At 36.7% G+C, this 20,086-nt stretch overlaps 1 protein-coding gene across 1 annotated transcript in view; it reads right to left on the bottom strand.

Annotated features, from left to right (window-relative positions):
- The window catches only part of arrb1 (arrestin, beta 1), a 41,991-nt gene that overhangs the window by 7,202 nt on the left and 14,703 nt on the right, over window positions 1-20,086 (bottom strand). Inside the window, exons 2-4 of the mRNA XM_059514913.1 lie at window positions 1,299-1,329; window positions 614-674; window positions 229-273 (exon numbers count right to left, since the gene is read on the bottom strand). Of these exons, the coding sequence (XP_059370896.1) occupies window positions 229-273; window positions 614-674; window positions 1,299-1,329 (137 nt within the window). The remainder of the gene's footprint in view (window positions 1-228; window positions 274-613; window positions 675-1,298; window positions 1,330-20,086) is intronic.

Below are 20,086 nucleotides of genomic sequence, written 5' to 3'. Positions count from 1 at the left end.
CTCGGAGACAGATGTAATGAGTGAGGTTTGAGTTCATACTGAGATCTCTGATTTATGATTGCTGGTATCGTCCAAATCTAAGCAAAGTTTGTAATGCAGAGATCTCTTCTGTAATTTTAGAAGGGTCATGTGAAAATGAGGAGAAAAATCTTTGAGGCAGGGAACTTCAGCAAAGTATCAGTTTGGTTATTGCTATACTGTGATGCTTTCAGAAAATAAAAATCTCACCTTTTCTCTCTTTTAAGTACTCTGGATCAATTAAAACCACACCATCTGCAAGAACAGAAAATACATTATACAGTAGCTAAAATATCAAGTGCTTACATGCTACATGCTTAGCTGTGAAATTATTGTTATATTATTACTTTAATGTTTAATCCAAAATATGGTGAAGTGATAACATTTTTTCTTTGATGAATAATTTAGGTTTGAATAACGTAAGTTTAATAATTTACATTAGTAAATTAGTAATCTTAATCAACTGTATTTGCAAGCAGCTTCATTATGTAATCACAAAGTACACATACATATTTATGACATGTTAATTACAATTTTATATGATCACTACATAAAAGTGAAACTATAAGTTAAGATTATGTATCTTATTTCCTACCGACAGGCTCCACGAGATCCACCTGGTCGACGAAATCCCTCTTACCAAGGTATACAGTTAACTAAAAAGGCAATCATGAAACGACAGTATTAGCACAACACATAAAAAAGTCAAAGACAGAACAGTTTGGACTGATCTAAAATGTTCATTTGTGCCATTTTGCGTATGCAGTTTTATATTTACCTTTCATTAACCCCTGCAAAATTAATGCGTTTGAAGTTATGAGCACTAAATTGTCTTTTTAGTGCATTTTCTATCAAAGGCCATTTCTGAGATGTCTCAATCGAATATATGATTCTGTAACGTTTGTTTTGTGCCGATCTTGTGCTGAGTCACATGCCCCTCTTTCATATTCACCCCACGCCCGCTTCCTGCTCAAGGACTGTTGCGGCGCACAGCACGTCTCCTGGCTAATGATACATATAGGCTCGTGGCTAAATGCTAACCGCACAACCATTACGAGCTGGGACCCATCCATCTGGCTAACCATGTCACAAGCATCAAATCAAATTTTGGAACAAGAGGTAATTTGTTGCTCAATATTTGTGGTTATTCAGTCATAACCATTTCATAACAGGCTGTGCTGCACTCACTGACAGAAAACCTTAGCAGAATCAGAATCAAAACAACTGACAGTAACATTGCAGTTTGAAATGAAGGAGGGACAAAATTAATGTAATATTACCTTTCCATTTGGACTAGCCTTCTTGAACACCCTGTGGAAACAGAAGAGTATCATAAGATGATCATACACACTAAATTTTGCTGAGATGAAGCGATTTAAAGGAGATATAATTTGGTGGTGTCCTGAAAAAAAAAAAAAAAATTACACTAGTCTGTGGTGACAAGCCAATGGCAGTTGCTCGGCTGGTGCAAAGCCGTTAAAACAAGCAATCTGGATGCACTCATTTCGGTTTTCTGTGTGGTTAATTTAAATATCATGCAGAAATTTTATAGTATTTGAGTCATTATATCAGCAAATCAGCCAAACTTGCCCATGTTACGTTGACTGGTTTTCTCCCAATGTTTTTTTCTCTATCAATTATCTAACATTACCTGGAGTTTTTCATTCCTTGCCACAGTTGCCTGATTCTTGCACATTAGTGAACTAAAGATTTTATAAACCATGTACAATGTGTTATGTCATACTATGACTTTCAGTCGACTGGGGTATGTGATATGATCAAACTTTTAACCTTGTGTGCATCATTTAACCATGACAACAAGACACATCACCGAATAATAGGCTTGTTACTAAACCAAACTGTTTTTCATTTGAATAAACCCTTACAGGTTTCATAATCATCAATACCATATAAAGTAATAACTCCAACAACTACTACAAGTATATCCAACTTTACTGTACCTTACTATTTTATCTCCAGCTCTGTATATAAAGTTGGATATATAAATACAGTATATATACAACTTTATCCACATAGATGCAATATACTAAAAGCATAATTTAGCAAAACTGATTCATTGTTTATATTCATGTTCATAAACAGCCACAAATAGGCCAATTATCTGCAATATTTACTAAGAAATCTAGCAGTTTGTCTGCTTTTCTTAGACTTTTTAATATCCCAATATGTTCTTTTTTCTCTATATCTGTAGAAAGATTGGCTGCCTCAGTGATACTGAAATAATAACACATCTCTTAGCTCCTCATCCACAGTTCAGCCATTCCTTTCATAGACAGCACCCTACAGCAAAACAACAATAAATGAAGTCGTAAATCAGCCTTGCTGCCGGTGTGATGGCCTAAATTTTTAAAAGGCACGCTGGGGTGTTTTATCTGTTTGTATATGGCCTAAGCAAAACAAAAATGGGTTTGTTAGTGGGTTAAACAAAACAAAATGTTTTTTTTTTCTTTATGGACAAAGACTAAGGGTGCTACTCTTTGTAAACAACAACAAAAGATTACATTTTAATTTCTTAACATTTTTTAGATGGATTAAAATCGACTAATCTAAGGTTAGACATAGGCTATGTTCAGAATGAACGGCTACATTAGCATACTGCAGAGTACACTGCAATACTTCCTACACGTGTATCCTCTTTTTAAACTGATAAACATTTCAAACAATAGTATGCTACAATGCTAAAGCAACTCAATTAAATGAGATATAAATAACCCCCCCACCCCCAAAAAAAAAAATTTATTTGCATTTTCAATCCAATTTTGTTAAAATATAATTATTAATAAACTTGAAAGGACAACACTTGCATCAAGCAAGTTTGAGCTTCTATTTACCATATTTTATGTGCTCTATGTATGTGCATCGATGAATGTTTATGTGTGATGAATGTTTATGTGTGAATAAAAGTGTAAAGTAAATCTTCTATATCATATAAAGAGTTTGTGTTTCTTAAAACACTCAATTCAGATTACTTTTAATGTATCTTTATGAACTTTTTGATTTAAAGTTTTAAAGGAATTAACTTTCATTGGAGGGACAGAAATGTTTCATTAAAAATATCCTCATTTGTGTTCTGAAGATGAAAGACAGTCTTATGGTTTTTTATGACATGAAGGACTAAATGATGACAGCATGCAAGTTTCTGGGTGATCTGACCCTTTAAATCTTGGCAGTATGATCAAATATAAAAGCATTTAAAAAATATTACTCCCATTTAATCTGAGACCCTGGAAATGGAACGTCTAATCAAGCACTCAGTTTAGCTTAATAGATTGTAGGTGGAATATAGAAGACTTTAATAACAGAGTGTTAATATAATTCTTAAAGTTCTTGCTAGCCAAACAACTCTTGCTTAGGCAAGACCTTGCAGTCAGTGCTAAAGTTTGGCAGGTGAAGCACAAAAGCTTCTCAGCATTACACTTCTCTGTCTTTTCACTTCCATATCTCGTGATAGCTTACAGGCATGTTTGTCCTAGTTAAAGGGCTTCAATTAAATTACTCAGCTTTCCTCTCTGTTAAGTCCTAATGCTTCTGTAAATTAGCCGTGGTGTCTCCACAAATCCTGCTGGGCACCAGCATATCCTCTTAACTTTACATCTTTATTAGGAGGAGCATCCTCATTAATGGACATTACACTTTCAGAGGAAGCATTTTGGTACAATAACAGTGTGTAATGATGGAGATCTTGGCAGTAAGCAAAAAGCTTACTATTAAAGCAGTGAGTGTGAATCATTAGCGTCTTTAAAAACACAAGTTTGTGGGATTTTTATGGCTTGAGCATTAGAAGATAACATTTGAAGTGCTTGTAATGGCACTGATGTGCAACATATTTTGCACAAAACAAAGAGTTGTTATAAACCACAATTTAAGCCTCATAAAATGTACCCTAAAGGGGCCTTTACGATGACTTCATACACTCTCAGAAAATAAAGTACATAATTGTACCTTTAGGGGTACAATAGCTTGTGACTGGGGCTGTACCCTCAAGGGTACAGCTTTTGTACCCTTGGCATAGGGTACAAATTTGTACTCTTGTGATTTGTACCTTAAGAGACCAGGTTTGTACCTGTGGTGACAATTTTGTACCTTTATTTAACAGTACAAAAATTCACCCTTCAAAAAGGGTACAATCGTTGACTATAATGAGAAAATATTTTAAATATATTAACACACATGCTGAATTAAAATCAGAATTTACTAAATCCTTTTCATTTTAAAAACAATGTCTAACTATAACATAGAAATGATCATCTACTGAGTGAGTGCAATTTGCCTGAAAATCCATTTCATGTTTCAGTATAGTCCTTTTTTTTTATCAACCTTGACACTGCGTGCATGAAAGTGGCGCTCATAGAACAAAGGATTCAACATTTTTCTATGTTAAAAAGATACTTGATTTGCCAAAACAATGGAATAGACTCAGAATGCAGTACATCTCGATGTTGGTTACTTCTATGCCTGCTTCTGATATTTTTTGAAGGACCTACTTGGTTGAAAGCCCTGAAAGAACCAGAGGTGTGGAGTCCAGGGGCCAAAGAGTAAAAGTCCTGCCATATTTTTGTTCTACCCATGAACTCAACAGCTGATTTCATCAGAGGAGGAAACAAGTCATTCCTTCCAAGTCACAAACGAGTCTTGAGTCAAAACCCAAGTACTCAAAGAGTAAAAGTTAACGAGATAATTAAGTGACTAATTAAATGATGAGTGTGCATTAATTATTAACACCTGTTGTTATTAAGAATTACAGAGGATCAGATGTTGATGTTTTATGTACCCTATGCCAAGGGTACAAAAGCTGTACCCTTAAGGGGAACACTCTCAGAAAATAAAGTACATAATTGTACCTTTAGGGGTAGAATAGCCTGTCACTGGGGCTATACCCTCAAGGGTACAGCATTTGTACCCTTGGCATGTGTGACCCTTGTGATTTGTACCTTAAGAGACCAGTTTTGTACAGAGGTGGGAAGTCCAGGGTCCAAAGAGTAAAAGTCCAGCAGCTGATTTCACCAGAGGAACCAAGTCATTCCTTCCAAGTCACAAATGACTCTCAAGTTAAATCCTAAGTCCTCAAAGAGTAAAAGTTAATGGGATAATTAAGTGACTAATTAAATGATGATTGTACATTAGTGATTGACACCTGCTGTTATTGAGAATTACAGAGGATCAGATGTTGATGTTTTATTGGTTAAAATGATGCCACCATCATGGAGATCAGTGTTTGGTTTAGTTGTGCTCTTGACCCCTTGACTTGTTGTGCTAGATCTCTCTCTGTAGCTCTGCATGTGGTGTTGTGGAGAAGACAGATCTGTGACATATGAAGAACATATAGTCACAATGAGCTAGTTTAACTATATCTTAAATATATATATTTTTTCCATTTCACATTTTCAGGTTTTGAGTAACTCCAGTGAAACTACAGCATGCACAAAAATAAAGCATTGCTCTAATGTTTACAGGCTATGAATTTTACATTTGTGTAACACAAATAGAAGTTTGAACTCCAGTGCTCTTTAGAGACACACATATATCAAGAACCAGCATATGAATCTCTACAATGGTGACAATCAACAAAATGCTTCATGTTGCAATACATGAATTACTCCCATAATGCACTGCAGTATGAATAATAATTTTCACCACTGTTGAGGATCACATGATAACTGTTAATGGCTAAAAGCCTAATTCCAAAACATGTATTTTTTCCTTAATATTGAAGCATTATATGGTGGCATTTGCATAATGAGATTTCTCTCTTTTTTGTGAATTACAAATACAATTCGTACTCCGCATTTAACCCATCCAAAGTGCACACACACAGAGCAGTGAATACACTGCAGTCCTCTCCAACAACTAAGCCACAAGACACCCACTAGATCACATTGCACAAATGTTTGCTGCAAAACAACAACGCAATTGCTTAAAAACATATTTTTAAAAACTGCTTAAAGGCTCAAGAGCTCAACTGAAGCAAATACTCACCACAATTATGGTGGCAAAGTTTTTTTTTCCTTTCAATTGATTTCATCCAAGGCTGTGCTTAAAGTCAGTTGTAATTCTTGTGTTTCTCTTTTCTTAATTGATGTAGATTGTAAACAGCAGGTGTTCATCACTAATGCATCTTCATTTAATTAGTCACTTAATTATCTCATTAACTTTTACTCTTAGAGGACTTGGGATTTGACTCAAGACTCGTTTGTGACTTGGAAGGAATGACTTGGTTCCTCCTCTGATGAAATCATCTGCTGAGTTCATGGGTGGAGCAAAAATATGGCAGGATTTTTACTCTTTGGCCCCTGGACTACCCAAATCTGGTAAGAACCATGCGTAACCATGCTATGACTGCTTCTCCGCCAAAAGAAAGAAACAGAAACGTTCTTTTAAATTGAGATTCAAGCAGCCAATCAGGGCTGGCTCTACAAATTGTACCTTAATCTTTAAAAGAAATGGTATATATATATATGTACCTTTTAATGTTTGGGAACATATATGTACCTTTTTGACCCTCAAAAAGGTACATACATGTACCTTGAGGTCCAATAATAAGCCCTATGGGGTACGCTAGTGTAGACTGTACCTTGGGGGACAGAAATGGACTCCTACTGTACCCCTATTTCTGACAGTGTATAAAATCAAATAAGAAAACTTAAAACAAATCAAGACTGTTTATATTTAAAGATCTTGGAAAACCTGGTCATTCCTTTAATAATTAATCAAATCTTAAAATGCCATAGATATTTAAAAAAGATTAGGCTTATACATAATATTTCTAGTTATGCCAAACTCTGTATTTTTCTTATAGTGACTTCTGATAAATTGTTTTTTCCCCTCATGTGTAAGCCAGAAAGCAGCATCTGATAAATGAATAAATTTAAGTCGGTGACTGTCAGTGAAGTTTCTCTGTTTAAGTGGGAACCCAAGCCATTCAGAGTAGAGGTCTTCACAGTGCACCCGAGACCCGTCGACCCGGGACCCATACGGGTTTGGGTCTATATTTTAAATGATCAGCTGGGTCCGGGTTGGGTCCGAATCTATTACTTCGGGTCCCGGGTCTGTTTAACAATGTGTGTAATACCCGTGTGATCGGAGTCATCTGACTCGGAGAACACGCGGCCGTGATCACACACTGCTTGTGTTTCTTGTAACTTGCAACTTGTAAAATTAGGAAAAGAAAAGTGTGAGCCAAAAAAAGAAAGAAAAAAAGCGATCTCTCTCTCGGCCGTTAGAAGCAGAGTGCGCAGACTCAGAGTTAATGCAAGGGCACGCACGGTAATAATGCTTGCAGACTTGACACACTCATATTTAATATATATCAAATCAGCAACAAGATCAAGGTGAACTGTCACATGAATGTTTTCGATGACGCTCAGATTATGTTAAAAAGCATATTTCAGCTTGATCCGGCTAGCACGCATGTGCAGTCTCGAGCGTGTGTCATGTTTCTATGGCAACCAGTGAGGGACAAACCGCGCTTTACATTTTCTACCATTTTTTTAATAATATAAATGAACCGTTTAATCTTAAAGTTTTAGTGGTCAGATTCAGACTCGGTGCAGAGCAGAGAGCACAGAGATGATAGCAAATAAATAAGGTCAGCAGCCATGGCATTACACGAGCGATCGTTATTATAGTTCAAAAGGGCAAACAGTCGAAGTTATTATGCGAGTTAACTCGAGTCAGAATGTACATGTGCAGTCGTTACCGTGACATCAAGCAGACTTTTGAAGCTGAAATAATGAGTGGATTAAGCTCGGACTTGAAATAACGAGAGGAATAACATGGATAACTTTCTTGTCGGAGGATTTTAATGCATCACAGACAGTCAGGTACAAGGAAGAGAAACTACGGCTCCTTAAATTAGGTTAGAAAAAAAGTTGTATTTTTTGCAACAGGTTTATTGACTTGTAATAGCAATTTAAGGTGGAATATGTGACAATCGGGTCCAGTCGGGTCTGTGTCTTCCCAGCGGGTTCGGGTCCAGCTTTCAAATAATAGAGGGGTCCGAGTCGGGTCCGGGTAGGCATTTCTCGAATCTACATGGGTCCGGGTCCAGCTTTTGAAATAATAGACGGGTCCGGGTCGGTTCGGTGTAATACATTACGGGTCTCTTTCGGGTTCGGGCTCGAATTTTTGGACCTGTGAAGACCTCTAATTCAGAGCTCGATACTCTTTCCCACAGCACTATGTAGAATGTTAGTAGTATGTAGCACTTTATTCTTATGGTATATTTTCCGAAAGCATAGATACCGTAATCATCGATGATATCATAACATGGAAAAATGTTTTTATATTAATCACATCCTATGAATGCTCAAATGTACAAGTGCATTAAAATGGGTATTTCTATTTGCAAGTTTGGATACAAAGAAAACTAAATAAACAATATTTATTTATTTTGGGCATTACTAAGTCACTGTATGTTATATTTGAAAAAGAAAACATTCAAAATATACATACTGTACATACATACATAGATACATTATATATATATACTTTACATACATATTATATATATATATATATATATATATATATATATATATATATATATATTTAGGGCTGTCACTTTTGTGAAAAAATCATTTTTGATTAAGTGTTCATTGAATCGATTGTAAAATCGATTTTCCATGTCAAAAAGAAAAGGACGTTTCCTTTTTCAACATCAAATAACGGACGAACATAAAGAGAGCGCTGGAAACGCACAAGTCAGCAATATTTCTTATTTATTGGCATGAAGTTTCGTGCAGAATAACAAACAGCAACAGGAGTGCAACATTCTCGAAAAAATATATGTGTAGAGGGGACGGCTGCCATAACAAAAGAAAAACATCACTGCAGGCTTCAACCCGGCTGCATTTATGATTTAGGCAATTCAAAAATATCCAAGATAATTTTAAATAATGATTCAATCCATTTCAAACAACTGTTCAAAAAAATGAAACTTTAAATGGACTTGTGAACAAGCCATGTGTGTTTTTCTATTGAACGTAACCGACACTTAGGCTAGGCAGGCATAATTAAGTGCGCAAAAAGGCTAGTGCCTTTACACATTTATTGGACAGTAAAACAAGTCGATCAACATTCGGGGTCCAGAGCAGAGCGTTTTTTATTCACTATATGTCCAGCTGTCGAGAAGACGCGCTCCGACCGCACTGATGTCCCAGGGACACTCAGGTACAGCTGTGCAAGGTGGGGGTATTACTGCCAATTTTCCACCACAAAAGCCGGTCGCTGTCAGCTTGCAATGGTCCTTTTCATAACTAAGAATCTCCTGTAACGTGATGCGCGAATGAGGCGAATTCACATCTACCGCGCCGCGAGACCTCCAGACGCTTGTAAACGCGTCTTTACATTGACTTAACATTGAAATCATTCGCGCCAGACGCTCTATTCGCGTTTGGTGTGAACGCAGCATAAGAGGGTTTTATAGGCACGTAAAATTGCTGGTATTTTCTGTCTAGCTTGCGCAACGCATACTGCCCTTTTGTTACATCTTTTTTGTTTTTACATGAGTTTTGTTACATCTATATTTTTTAATTGTTTAATTCTTTTAAAATTAATAGTGTACATATTTGGTGGAAAAATCGATTCCCTATTTTCATTTTTGAACCGTTTTTTGGTTGGTCCGATCGATTGTGCGATCAATTTTCGAACTTAAAGTGACAGCCCAGCCATTTTGTACTTCTTATTACTGACCGTGGTTTTGACCATGATCTCTCCACTGCATTTCCGCCTGCGTCACTTCTGTTCTGAGCAGCAGATGAGCAACGCTGACCTCATACGTCATAACCCCCGGAACTGCTTAGTTTACAACAGTGAGTGCAAGCTAGATGATCATTACGTTTTGAATATGGATATTTTTCTTAGAAACGCAAATTAGGAGTTTATTGAGGCAAAAGTCATAGTTAATTGTTTTGTTAATAGCGAGAACTGGACCTTCAAATAAAGTGTTATTGAAAAAAATTGTAGTCCGTGTAATAAGTATAACTTTATTTGGGTCTGCTATGATAACCATAAGTAATTAGTCTCATTACAGTACTTAAATATTCATACTACTAATATCAATTTCGCAATAGGAGACCCTGCAGCAGCTAATAGCTAAATTATTGTAAAAATCATTGTTCACTGTAGTTTTTAGCCTTCTGTGAGTTACTAGTAAAAACCCTTTACAATTATAAAGTAAAATATAATGTTTTTTTAACATTAGGCTGGTTGCTAGAAGGATTGATAGACAATCTTTTCACATATAGATACTTTTTCATTTGTTGGTTTATTTGTTTGAGGGAACTAATGCCCTTTTGGTTTGAAAAATCTGACAAACAAAAATCCAGTCTGTCAGTTGAATTTGCAGATTCATCTTGAAACCTAAGGGTTCCTCTTCAGTCACCAGCTGGGAATGTTAGTCAAGAGCCAAAAAGTCATGCTTCACTACCCAATGTCTTTTGGAAAAGAGCTGATTCGCAGCTACAGTGCTCCTACACATGCTGTGCGTATGCAAACACCTGGGAAGAGAAGCAACCGTTCAGCTGGCCTCGCTGGAATCTCCAGAGTCAAATTATCTTCAGCTAAATAAATGGCTCACACAGTGGAGCCTCTTATTACAGTCCCTTAACTCAGGAACTGACAGCCCAATAATGACAGACAGTGATTTAGATCATTTACAGCAATTACAGTGAAAAATATTCAGCCTTTTTGCACCGAGATTTCCTGGGAGAAATAATGAGGAAATGATCAATAGGAAAATGCAAAGCTCTTCAGTAACAAAATATTCATGAAGAGGAAAGGGCAGGATGTGAGATAAAACTTAATGTGATTATAACTAGAGATTCTTCATTCTGTTCTGTCCTCTTTCTAAACTAATCTGATCATAATAGTCTGAACATTTACAAAAGGTCTTTATTAATAATAAATAAATATATATATTAATAATTATAATAATTAAAGGTGACAGCATCAAAATAAAAGCAGTATGTAATTTCTGTGCCACCGAATGAAACAGCAAAAACTCTCCCGAATACGCACCACTCCATCAACCACTGATCGAACGAACAGATACCCTTTCATGAAATCAGTGGTTGAGTCGGCGTTGATTTGTAGGACTAACCTGGTCGCTTAAAAAGAATATGGGTATTTCACAGACATTGTTCACAGTTTCCCAATCTTGGAATGGCTTCAACACACGAAAGTAAAATTAAAGGATAAAGGATATTTTGAAGAATGTAGGTAACCAAGAAGTTTCTGGTCCCACTGATTTCTTTTATGTTCAACAGAAGAAAGAAACTAGTGTTGCATAGCCATGACCTTCATACTGATGACATTTAGCTAATCCCGACAAAAACTCATTCTCACAGTTGTAAATATGACTTTCTTCTGCCATGAGGGAATTTAGGATCACAATGGCACTGTTTCCAGGTGGACCGCTAAAAATTTTTAGAAAAGAGAAGTTGCGATTGTCTTTTCTTCCCAATTGACCCTTCGCAAAGACTTATTTAGTTACTGTTGCAACGTCCGACAAGCCATGCCGCTCTAACGCCCCACATATCATGTTCTCACGCTGCGAAAAACACATCACAGAAAAAAAGAGGAATCTGACAACACGCCAACAGCAGGTTACTTCGGGTATGAAACAGTCTTAACTTTCAAATTTGGTAATTTTTAAGAAATTCAAACAATATCGTTTACCTAATCACTGTAGCGACTCAGTTTAAGTGGCACATACAACATTTTTCAAGTTTAAGTCTGCCAATGTTAATCTACCCCGCTGTCTGATTTGTTTGTTGGACAAAATGGCAGATTTTGCATTATTACTGTATTTTCCGCACTATAAGGTGCACTTAAAAGCCTTTAATTTTCTCAAAAAACGACAGTGCGTCTTATAATCCGGAGCGCCTTATATATGGATCAAGGCTCTCAGGGTGTCTTTATCTGACTGTTTTGTTGACATTCCCTTTAGCACAGCTCCATCTAGTGGATGCATAACGCAAACCCAGTCAAACGTTTGTCTGCAGTATCTTCTATTCTATGCGCTTTAAAATCCGGCGTGCCCTATATATGAAAACAGTTCTAAAATAGGCCATTCATTGAAGGTGCGCCTTATAATCCGGTGCGCCTTATAGTGCGGAAAATACGGTAGTTAGATGTACGTACTATATGGGTGAAATGGTTTCTCAAATGAGAAAATGTAGATTGGGATTTAACTCTAAATCTAAAAGAGTCCGAAGAGATTTTATCAGTCCAATCTTCTGGAGAAAAATTATTGCAAAAACTGGACAAAGATGCAACTTTACAATGCACATTTGTGGACTGCATGTGTTTGTGCAGACATTCAAATGGAGTACTTTACGCTACAAATAATTTAAAATGCTTTGCAATCACTGTATGTAAAGTAAGAGGTCGACCAATTGATTGGTTTTAGATTACCTGACACGGATAGCTTATTGAGGGAACAACCGGTTATCTGTAAATATCAATAACGATAGTTGTTCCAGGGTTGCGTCATTATGGAGCAGCTTAGAGGGTCTGCTGTCATTATACCTTATAGGAGCGGCTACTAGTGGCAGAACCCAGTCGCATACCCGACAAAAACATATTTAAAGCTAATGACGGGAAAAAGCAAACTATGTTCCTGCCATGCCATGGAGCTCAATTCAGAATGTCCTGCGGCAGGCACACCAAAGAGGCGGGGTGTGCCATAATAATGTGGACATCCATTAAAAAGGTTATATAATTTATCGTAGGTTACATGTGTAATGCGCTTATCTTTTATTCATATTTTTCATTGTTTTCTTTGTATATCAGTGTAGTTTAAGTTGTGTTCAGCAGTGTTTAGTAAAAGCCATGGGTGAAAAGCGAACCATGTCAGAATTCCAATTAGGGCAAATCATGGAAGCTCATTTAGCAGGAGCGTCTGTAGGCTTAACAGCCCAACTGATTGTGTTTTCATTATTATAAATGTGTACACAAAATATGGCAAGACCTCATCAGCAAGGAGAAATAGCCAAAAGTGAATAATATGGACCGTCGAACATTAAGAAAAATTGAGTCCAAATAACACACAACTATTGCAGCAAAGTGACAGAAAATCTCAATATATTATATATTTTCACAAAAAACAACCACAGACAACTTCACAACACAAACATCCTGAAAGAACTACAATTGCTACAACTTTAATGACAGACACCAAAGCGAAAATGCAAAAATTATAATAATGATATATGACAATAAAACCTGGCAGTTGCAGCACCATTATGATCTTGGTGCAAACAAATCACCTGACTTGAATATTATCAAACCACTCTGGACAGTTTTGGGGAGAAGTGGGAGAAACTGATTCCCTCCTACATATCTGAAGCGACGGGCAGATGTTTTGATAGACAGCAGTCCACTGGAAAATTTTGGTTGCATGAATCTAGATGAATAAAGACAGCTGGAAGATTTCTTCCATAAAGAAATATTGCCTATCTAACAGGGGTTCACTTTACTTTGTCCGACTCCTTTATCTACCTAATAAAACACCTGACTCAGCTTCTTAGGCTCTAAGTAGAGAGTTTAAGTCCAGAAATTGGAAAGGATAGTTATCCAAAACGTACCATTACTTAAAAAAAATATACATTTTCTTTATTATAAAGACTATTGTATTATAATATTTGTTCAGAGAACGGTTATATACACCTGACAGTGCATTTCATATCAATTTGATAACCCATATATGTCATTTTGACACGTTAATTACTTAATATATTTAATGCTAGAATGTTGATATCGTCACATGATCAATATATGCGTACTTCCAGAGCATCAATTATACATGTATGATGTTTACATGATTTATTAATTTTTTGAGATTCTTTTTAATGTGTCCTGGCTGCTTCCCCAAATTGAACCAGGAAAGAATTAAAAATTAATTATATTAGCTGAGCACATAACGCTCTCATGCCATAAAACCGTGAGTCATCTGGGCGGAAATTTGGTTCTCAGCATTCATGTCCTGTTATAATGTGTTTATGAAAATGTGTGCTTGACATGAAAATCACCATTGACCACAGAGACAAACAATGTTTTTTAGTCACAAAAAAATGTATGACTGAATTTTAGAGCCAACCACAGTGATTTTTTTTTTATAATCAAGTTGTAATTAAATAAAGGAGAAGTTTAGGATTTATTTTTTGGTGATTTCTGCACCAAGTGCTAAATGAACAATGTTTATATAATGCCATAAACTCACTGTGTTTGGGTGAGTCAGCCTAAAAATGGCTTAATTATAGTTGACAAACTGTTGCTACTGACACAAGGTGATCTTTAGTCTTAGGAAGCCAAGGACAATATTAACTTTTTAAAGGTGCTCTTAGCCTTATTTCTGGAATATCATGAATAAAATATCCCTACTCTATAGAATTCTCTCTGCCTGTCTGTCATTCCGCCCATTCAAGTTAGCTGATAAATCTTTGAAAATCTCACTGGAAGATGTAATCGCTGAATTTGCCAGTTTACCAGGTTCAAATGTTAAACAAGAAATTTATACTTTTATGTATTAAAAATGCATTACAATTTCCACACACACACACACACACAATAAAATATATTAAGCATTACTAAGTTTATTATTAAGAAATATTATTCTTATTTTTTTTTTCTTGAGCATCAAATCAGAATATTAGAATGATGGATCATATAACACTAAAGACTGGATTAATAATGTTCAGCTTTGAATGAAAATTCAGCTTTGCATCACAGGATTAAAAAAATATTTTACAATAATTCAAACAGAAAACAGTTTATTTTATTGTATTGTATCATTTTAAAATTGTAATAATAATACTATTTTACTGTAATTCTAATCAAACAAATGCAGCCTTGGAAAGAACACCATACTATATATATATATATATATATATATATATATATATATATATATATATATATATATATATATAAATGAATTAATAATAAAAAATAAAACATTTTAATTGAATCTTTAAAGTGTCTATGTTTCAAACTGCACTTTTATCACTTAACATTTATTAATATTACTACACATTTCATATTAATAGTACTGTAAATGTTGGTGAAATGTGACATTGTGGTGGTTTGGCAATGGTGACAGCTTCTGAAGATGCTCCCTACAACAACATAATGCAGATTCTGGCAATTACAACATGATTTACAGTATGTCAATATTCTGGGTCACCGAAACACTGGACACTAGACCACACCACATGAACTCATAAGAATTCAATCTTTTTAGAATAAATAAACAAATACTGGCACAAGTTTCTCTGACCTACATTTAGCCTCCCTCAAAAAAGCCAGATTAGACTCTTCTCCCGTGATGGCAAAGGTTCTCAGATTTGTGATTACCTTCATATTATTTTAAGCTTATTCATGTTAAAACATCAGCAATGTGTAACCTAAATGTTAATTTATAGAAAGCTGTATTCAATTCCATACCCACCAAAGCTCTACAATGGCTGATTTGGCCATACATAGACACCTGGCGTTTCCTGAAAGCATTAGATTATGTGTTAACATAAACATGTCACAGACAAAGGCTTCATGAAATTAAACTTGAGAGGCACCAGGAAGCTTTCAGCCCATAATGTGCTTTCTCACTCCAAGTTTTAATAGCCAGGAAACATACAGTAAGTGATTTCAAAGTGTATGTATGAATTTTTAAATATGGTGCATGCAAGAGTATATGCAATCTTTACTGTACTCTTAAGCTAAAGCAGCAGGACTGGCTACCGGTGTAGTTAGATAAGTTATTTAGACCTTGCTCAGACTAAATTAGTTAATGTGTTTTCTTTGTGAGGGTAGCACATTCTGAAAAAGGATATACTGTTTTTATAAAAATTAGTCTGTTTATAAAATTATTCCAAAGGTAATAGTTAAACCAGTTGTCATCATTTACCTCCACATTGTTTCAAAATTGACTTTCATTATTTGAACACTTTTCATTAGTTGGAGAGGGTTACCAGTTTTTTCCTTGTGAGAGTGAACAGGGATGGATACTTTAAATTGATAAAAATGATGTTGAATTTATAATAAAAGTAGCTCTCTTAACTTAAGCTTTCTGAAGCCATACAATAGCATTATATGAGGAGCATACTGTAATTTAAGCCCCTGTTCACTAAACATTGTCCATCTTGCTCATCACTCAGCCTGAGAAACTAAGTACTGGGTTGACAAAATAACAACTTTTGAGGGGGAAGTATTTGCCAGTTTACAAGGTGTTCATTTGATGAAAATTTATATAAACTATATCAGGGGTATCCAAACATGTTCCTAGAAGGCCACTATCCTGCAGAGTTTAGCTCCAACGTTCATTAAACACATCTGAACCAGCTAATCAAGGTCTTCAGACAGACTAGAGACTTCAAGGTAATGCTGAGCTCACACTTTACAATTGGACAGTGTTATTCCTGCTTACTATCTTACTATCACTGTTGTTTAAAGTGATAAAATATAACTTGATCCCCAATATATTTCTGATATTATCTATCAATCTAATCTGATTAATTTGATCTTCTGCGTTTATCCTAAATCTGTGAGTCCAGCGCACCTGCATTGTGTTAGCATTCGTAAGCTTGTCATTAGCATTTCAATTCATGCCTATCACTGTTTTCTTTTCTTTTTTCTTTTCTCCTCTCCCCTCTCTCGCTACTCTCTCACTCCAGTTTTTCACAAGTTCATCAAACAACTGTGGTAAGAATTTTTCATCAAGCACGGTGAGCAATGGCTTCTCCTGCTATTGTTATTTGCACTGCTTGCCACATGTATAGTTTATCTCTCTCTGTCGGCAACGAAGAATTCAAATGTGATAAATGCAGGGAAATAGTTAGGCTGACAGAGAAGATTTTAGAATTAGAGACATTCATCCAAACTTTAATTGAGGACAGTAAAAGAATGTTAGGGCTCTAGATATGGCTTTGAATGCGTCTAGCTCAGGGAGTCCTGTACATTGTTTGGTTCCGGTAACAGCGCCTCTGCAGCAGGGCAACTGGGTGACTGTGATACGGCATGGTCGCAGGACAAAACACCGCTCTTCCGTTCCGATCAAAACATTAAACAGGTTCTCCCCACTCAGTAATGAACCGAGTGAGAAACCTGATGAAAGTGCTGTAGTTATTGGCTATTCTATTGTATGGAACATGAAAATAAAAAGTAAAAGTGAAGTGACATACAGCCAAGTATGGTGACCCACACTCAGAATTCGTGCTCTGCATTTAACCCATCCAAAGTGCACACACACAGCTGTGAACACACACCCGGAGCAGTGGGCAGCCATTTAAGCTGCAGTGCCCGGGGAGCAGTTGGGGGTTCGGTGCCTTGCTCAAGGTCACCTCAGTCATGGTATTGCCAGCCCGAGATTATTACAAATGTAAATACAGTAAGATTGTTATTCACGCTGGCGCTAATGATGTTCGACTTTGCCAGTCAAAGATCACTAAAAATAACATTAAAGAGGTGTGTGGAACAAGGTGTTAGCTTACATTTGTAAAACTGCATTTTTCCATCTCAAAAATATATCTAAATTACGCCCTATGCTCTCAATGTCAAATGCAGAAATGTTAATCCATGCGTTTATGACCTGAAGGTTAGATTATTGTAATGCTTTATTGGGTGGTTGTTCTGCACGCTTGGTAAACAAACTCTAGCTAGTCCAAAAATGCAGCAGCTAGAGTTCTTACTAGAACCAGGAAGTATGGCCATATTAGCCTGGTTCTGTCGACACTGCACTGGCTCCCTATCAAACATCGTATAGATTTTAAAATCTTGCTTATTACTTATAAAACACTAAATGGTTTAGAACCTCAGTATTTGAATGAGCCCTTGTTATATTATAGTCCTCAATGTCCGCTGCGTTCCCAAAACTCAATTATAATTATCAAACGCAATTTGATAATACCTAGAATATCAAAATCAACTGCGGGCGGCAGATCCTTTTCCTATTTAGCGTCTAAACTCTGGTATAACATACTTAAAATTGTACGGGAGGCAGACACACTCTTGCAGTTTAAATCTAAATTAAAGACCTATCTATTTAACCTGGCTTACACATAACACACTAATACACTTCTAATATCCAAATCCGTTAAAGGGTTTTTAGGCTGCATTAATTAGGTAAACCAGAAACGGGAACATTTCCCATAACACCCAGTGTACTTCCTACATCGTTAGAAGAATGGTATCTACGCTAATATTAGTCTGTTTCTCTCTTATTCTGAGGTCACCGTAGCCAAAAGATCCAGTGTGTATCCAGATCAGAGGGTCACTGCAGTCACCTGGATCCAGTACATATCCAGCCCAGATGGTGGATCAGTACCAGATCCCCTGTAAAGACCTCGTCTCAGACGACCACCAGGACAAGACCACAGGAAACAGATGATTCTTCTGCACAATCTGACTTTGCTGCAGCCTGGAACTGAACTGCTGGTTTCGTCTGGTCAGAGGAGAACTGGCCCCCCAACTGAGCCTGGTTTCTCCCAAGTTTTTTTCTCCATTCTATCACCGATGGAATTTTGGTTCCTTGCCGCTGTTGGCTCTGGCTTGCTTAGTTGGGGACACTTCATTTACAGTGATATCGTTGACTTGATTGCAAATGATTGCACAGATACTATTTAAACTGAACTGAGATGAATGAAGACATCACTGAATTCAATGATGAACTGCCTTTAACTGTCATTTTGCATTATTGACACTGTTTTCCTAATTAATGTTGTTCAGTTGCTTTGACACAATCTTTTTTGTTTAAAGCGCTATATAAATAAACGTGACTTGACTTGAATTTACTATTTTCAAAGTCATCGCATCACTGCTCTTCTCACACTGCATGGTTCTCTGGATCAGCAACAGTGGATCACACATTACACAACTTTTCAATAGGAAGAAATCACAGACAAAATACTTGTCTGCAAACCGTTTCACATCCAAACACAGAGAATTGATATGGAAAATAACGTATGGAATACGTGAAACAATGGATTTATTCCTGTCAAAAACAGTAGCCAACAAAAAGCTTGCAATCCATTTTGTCTGTACACTAAATTATGTTTTATTAAAGTTCGGGAGGAGCACGTTCAGATAATTAACTCTCTGCTCGAACAGCCACACGCTCTCCATGATGCCGCGGCTTAACCTTGCCTCCACTGGAGTCACTTCCAAACTTCCCCAGCATCCTCGTATCATTCAACCATGCCAACAATTCCTCAGATCGGAAGGTGAATCAAATTTAAGCCTGAGGCAAAAGCTGCTTAATTTATATTATTAATTTATAATAAAAATATTTGTGTTGCAGGTTGCAGCTGCCACTCAACCTGCTACCGGCAAATGTGCCTGGCACCGGACCTGTCACCGCCAAATATGCCTGTCACTTGCCCTGCTACCGCTATGTGCGCCTGCCTGTGGCAGCTGCCACTCGACCTGCCACCGCCAAATGCACCTGCCACTTGACCTGCCAACACCAAGTGCACCTGCTACTCAACCTGCCACGGCTACGTGCAACTGCCACCACTATGTGCGCCAGCCACATTACCTGGAACCGCTGAATGCGCTTGCCGGCGCTAAGTTGTGGCAGATACGACGCTTAGGTGCTGCGTGTGCCATTATATGGAATTTAACAGAAGAATAAAACCTAAGATAAGGTAACAAATATGTAAATAAATGTAGAATTGAACTGCTTGTTTGTTTATATGCATTGATCGGAGTGTAAACAGTGAGAGATGTTGTGGCATACATTTTTAAATAGCAAAATTTGTTGCTATATGCTTTGGAAAACAAGTTGCTAGCGTAATCCAAGAAGTTGCTAAATCTGGCAACAAAATTGCTAAACTGGCAACACCGCAGGCTATTTAGGCATTTCAGCATTTCCTGTCAAATGTCACAAACCTGCCTCCGCTAGCAGTGTAGGGTATATACAGTAGGGCTGGGTAAAAAAATAGATTTTTCGATTAATCGTTTTTTAAAATGTGGTCGATTCAAAATCGATTCTCAAAGGCCATGAATCGATTTTTTTCCATATTTATTTCTGCAGACATTGAACGTAAGATTGGCG

Source organism: Carassius carassius, chromosome 28, assembly GCF_963082965.1.
Source record: "Carassius carassius chromosome 28, fCarCar2.1, whole genome shotgun sequence".
In the NCBI taxonomy this organism is placed as follows: Eukaryota; Metazoa; Chordata; class Actinopteri; order Cypriniformes; family Cyprinidae; genus Carassius; species Carassius carassius.
This window is presented reverse-complemented; position numbering and strand designations above follow the sequence as displayed.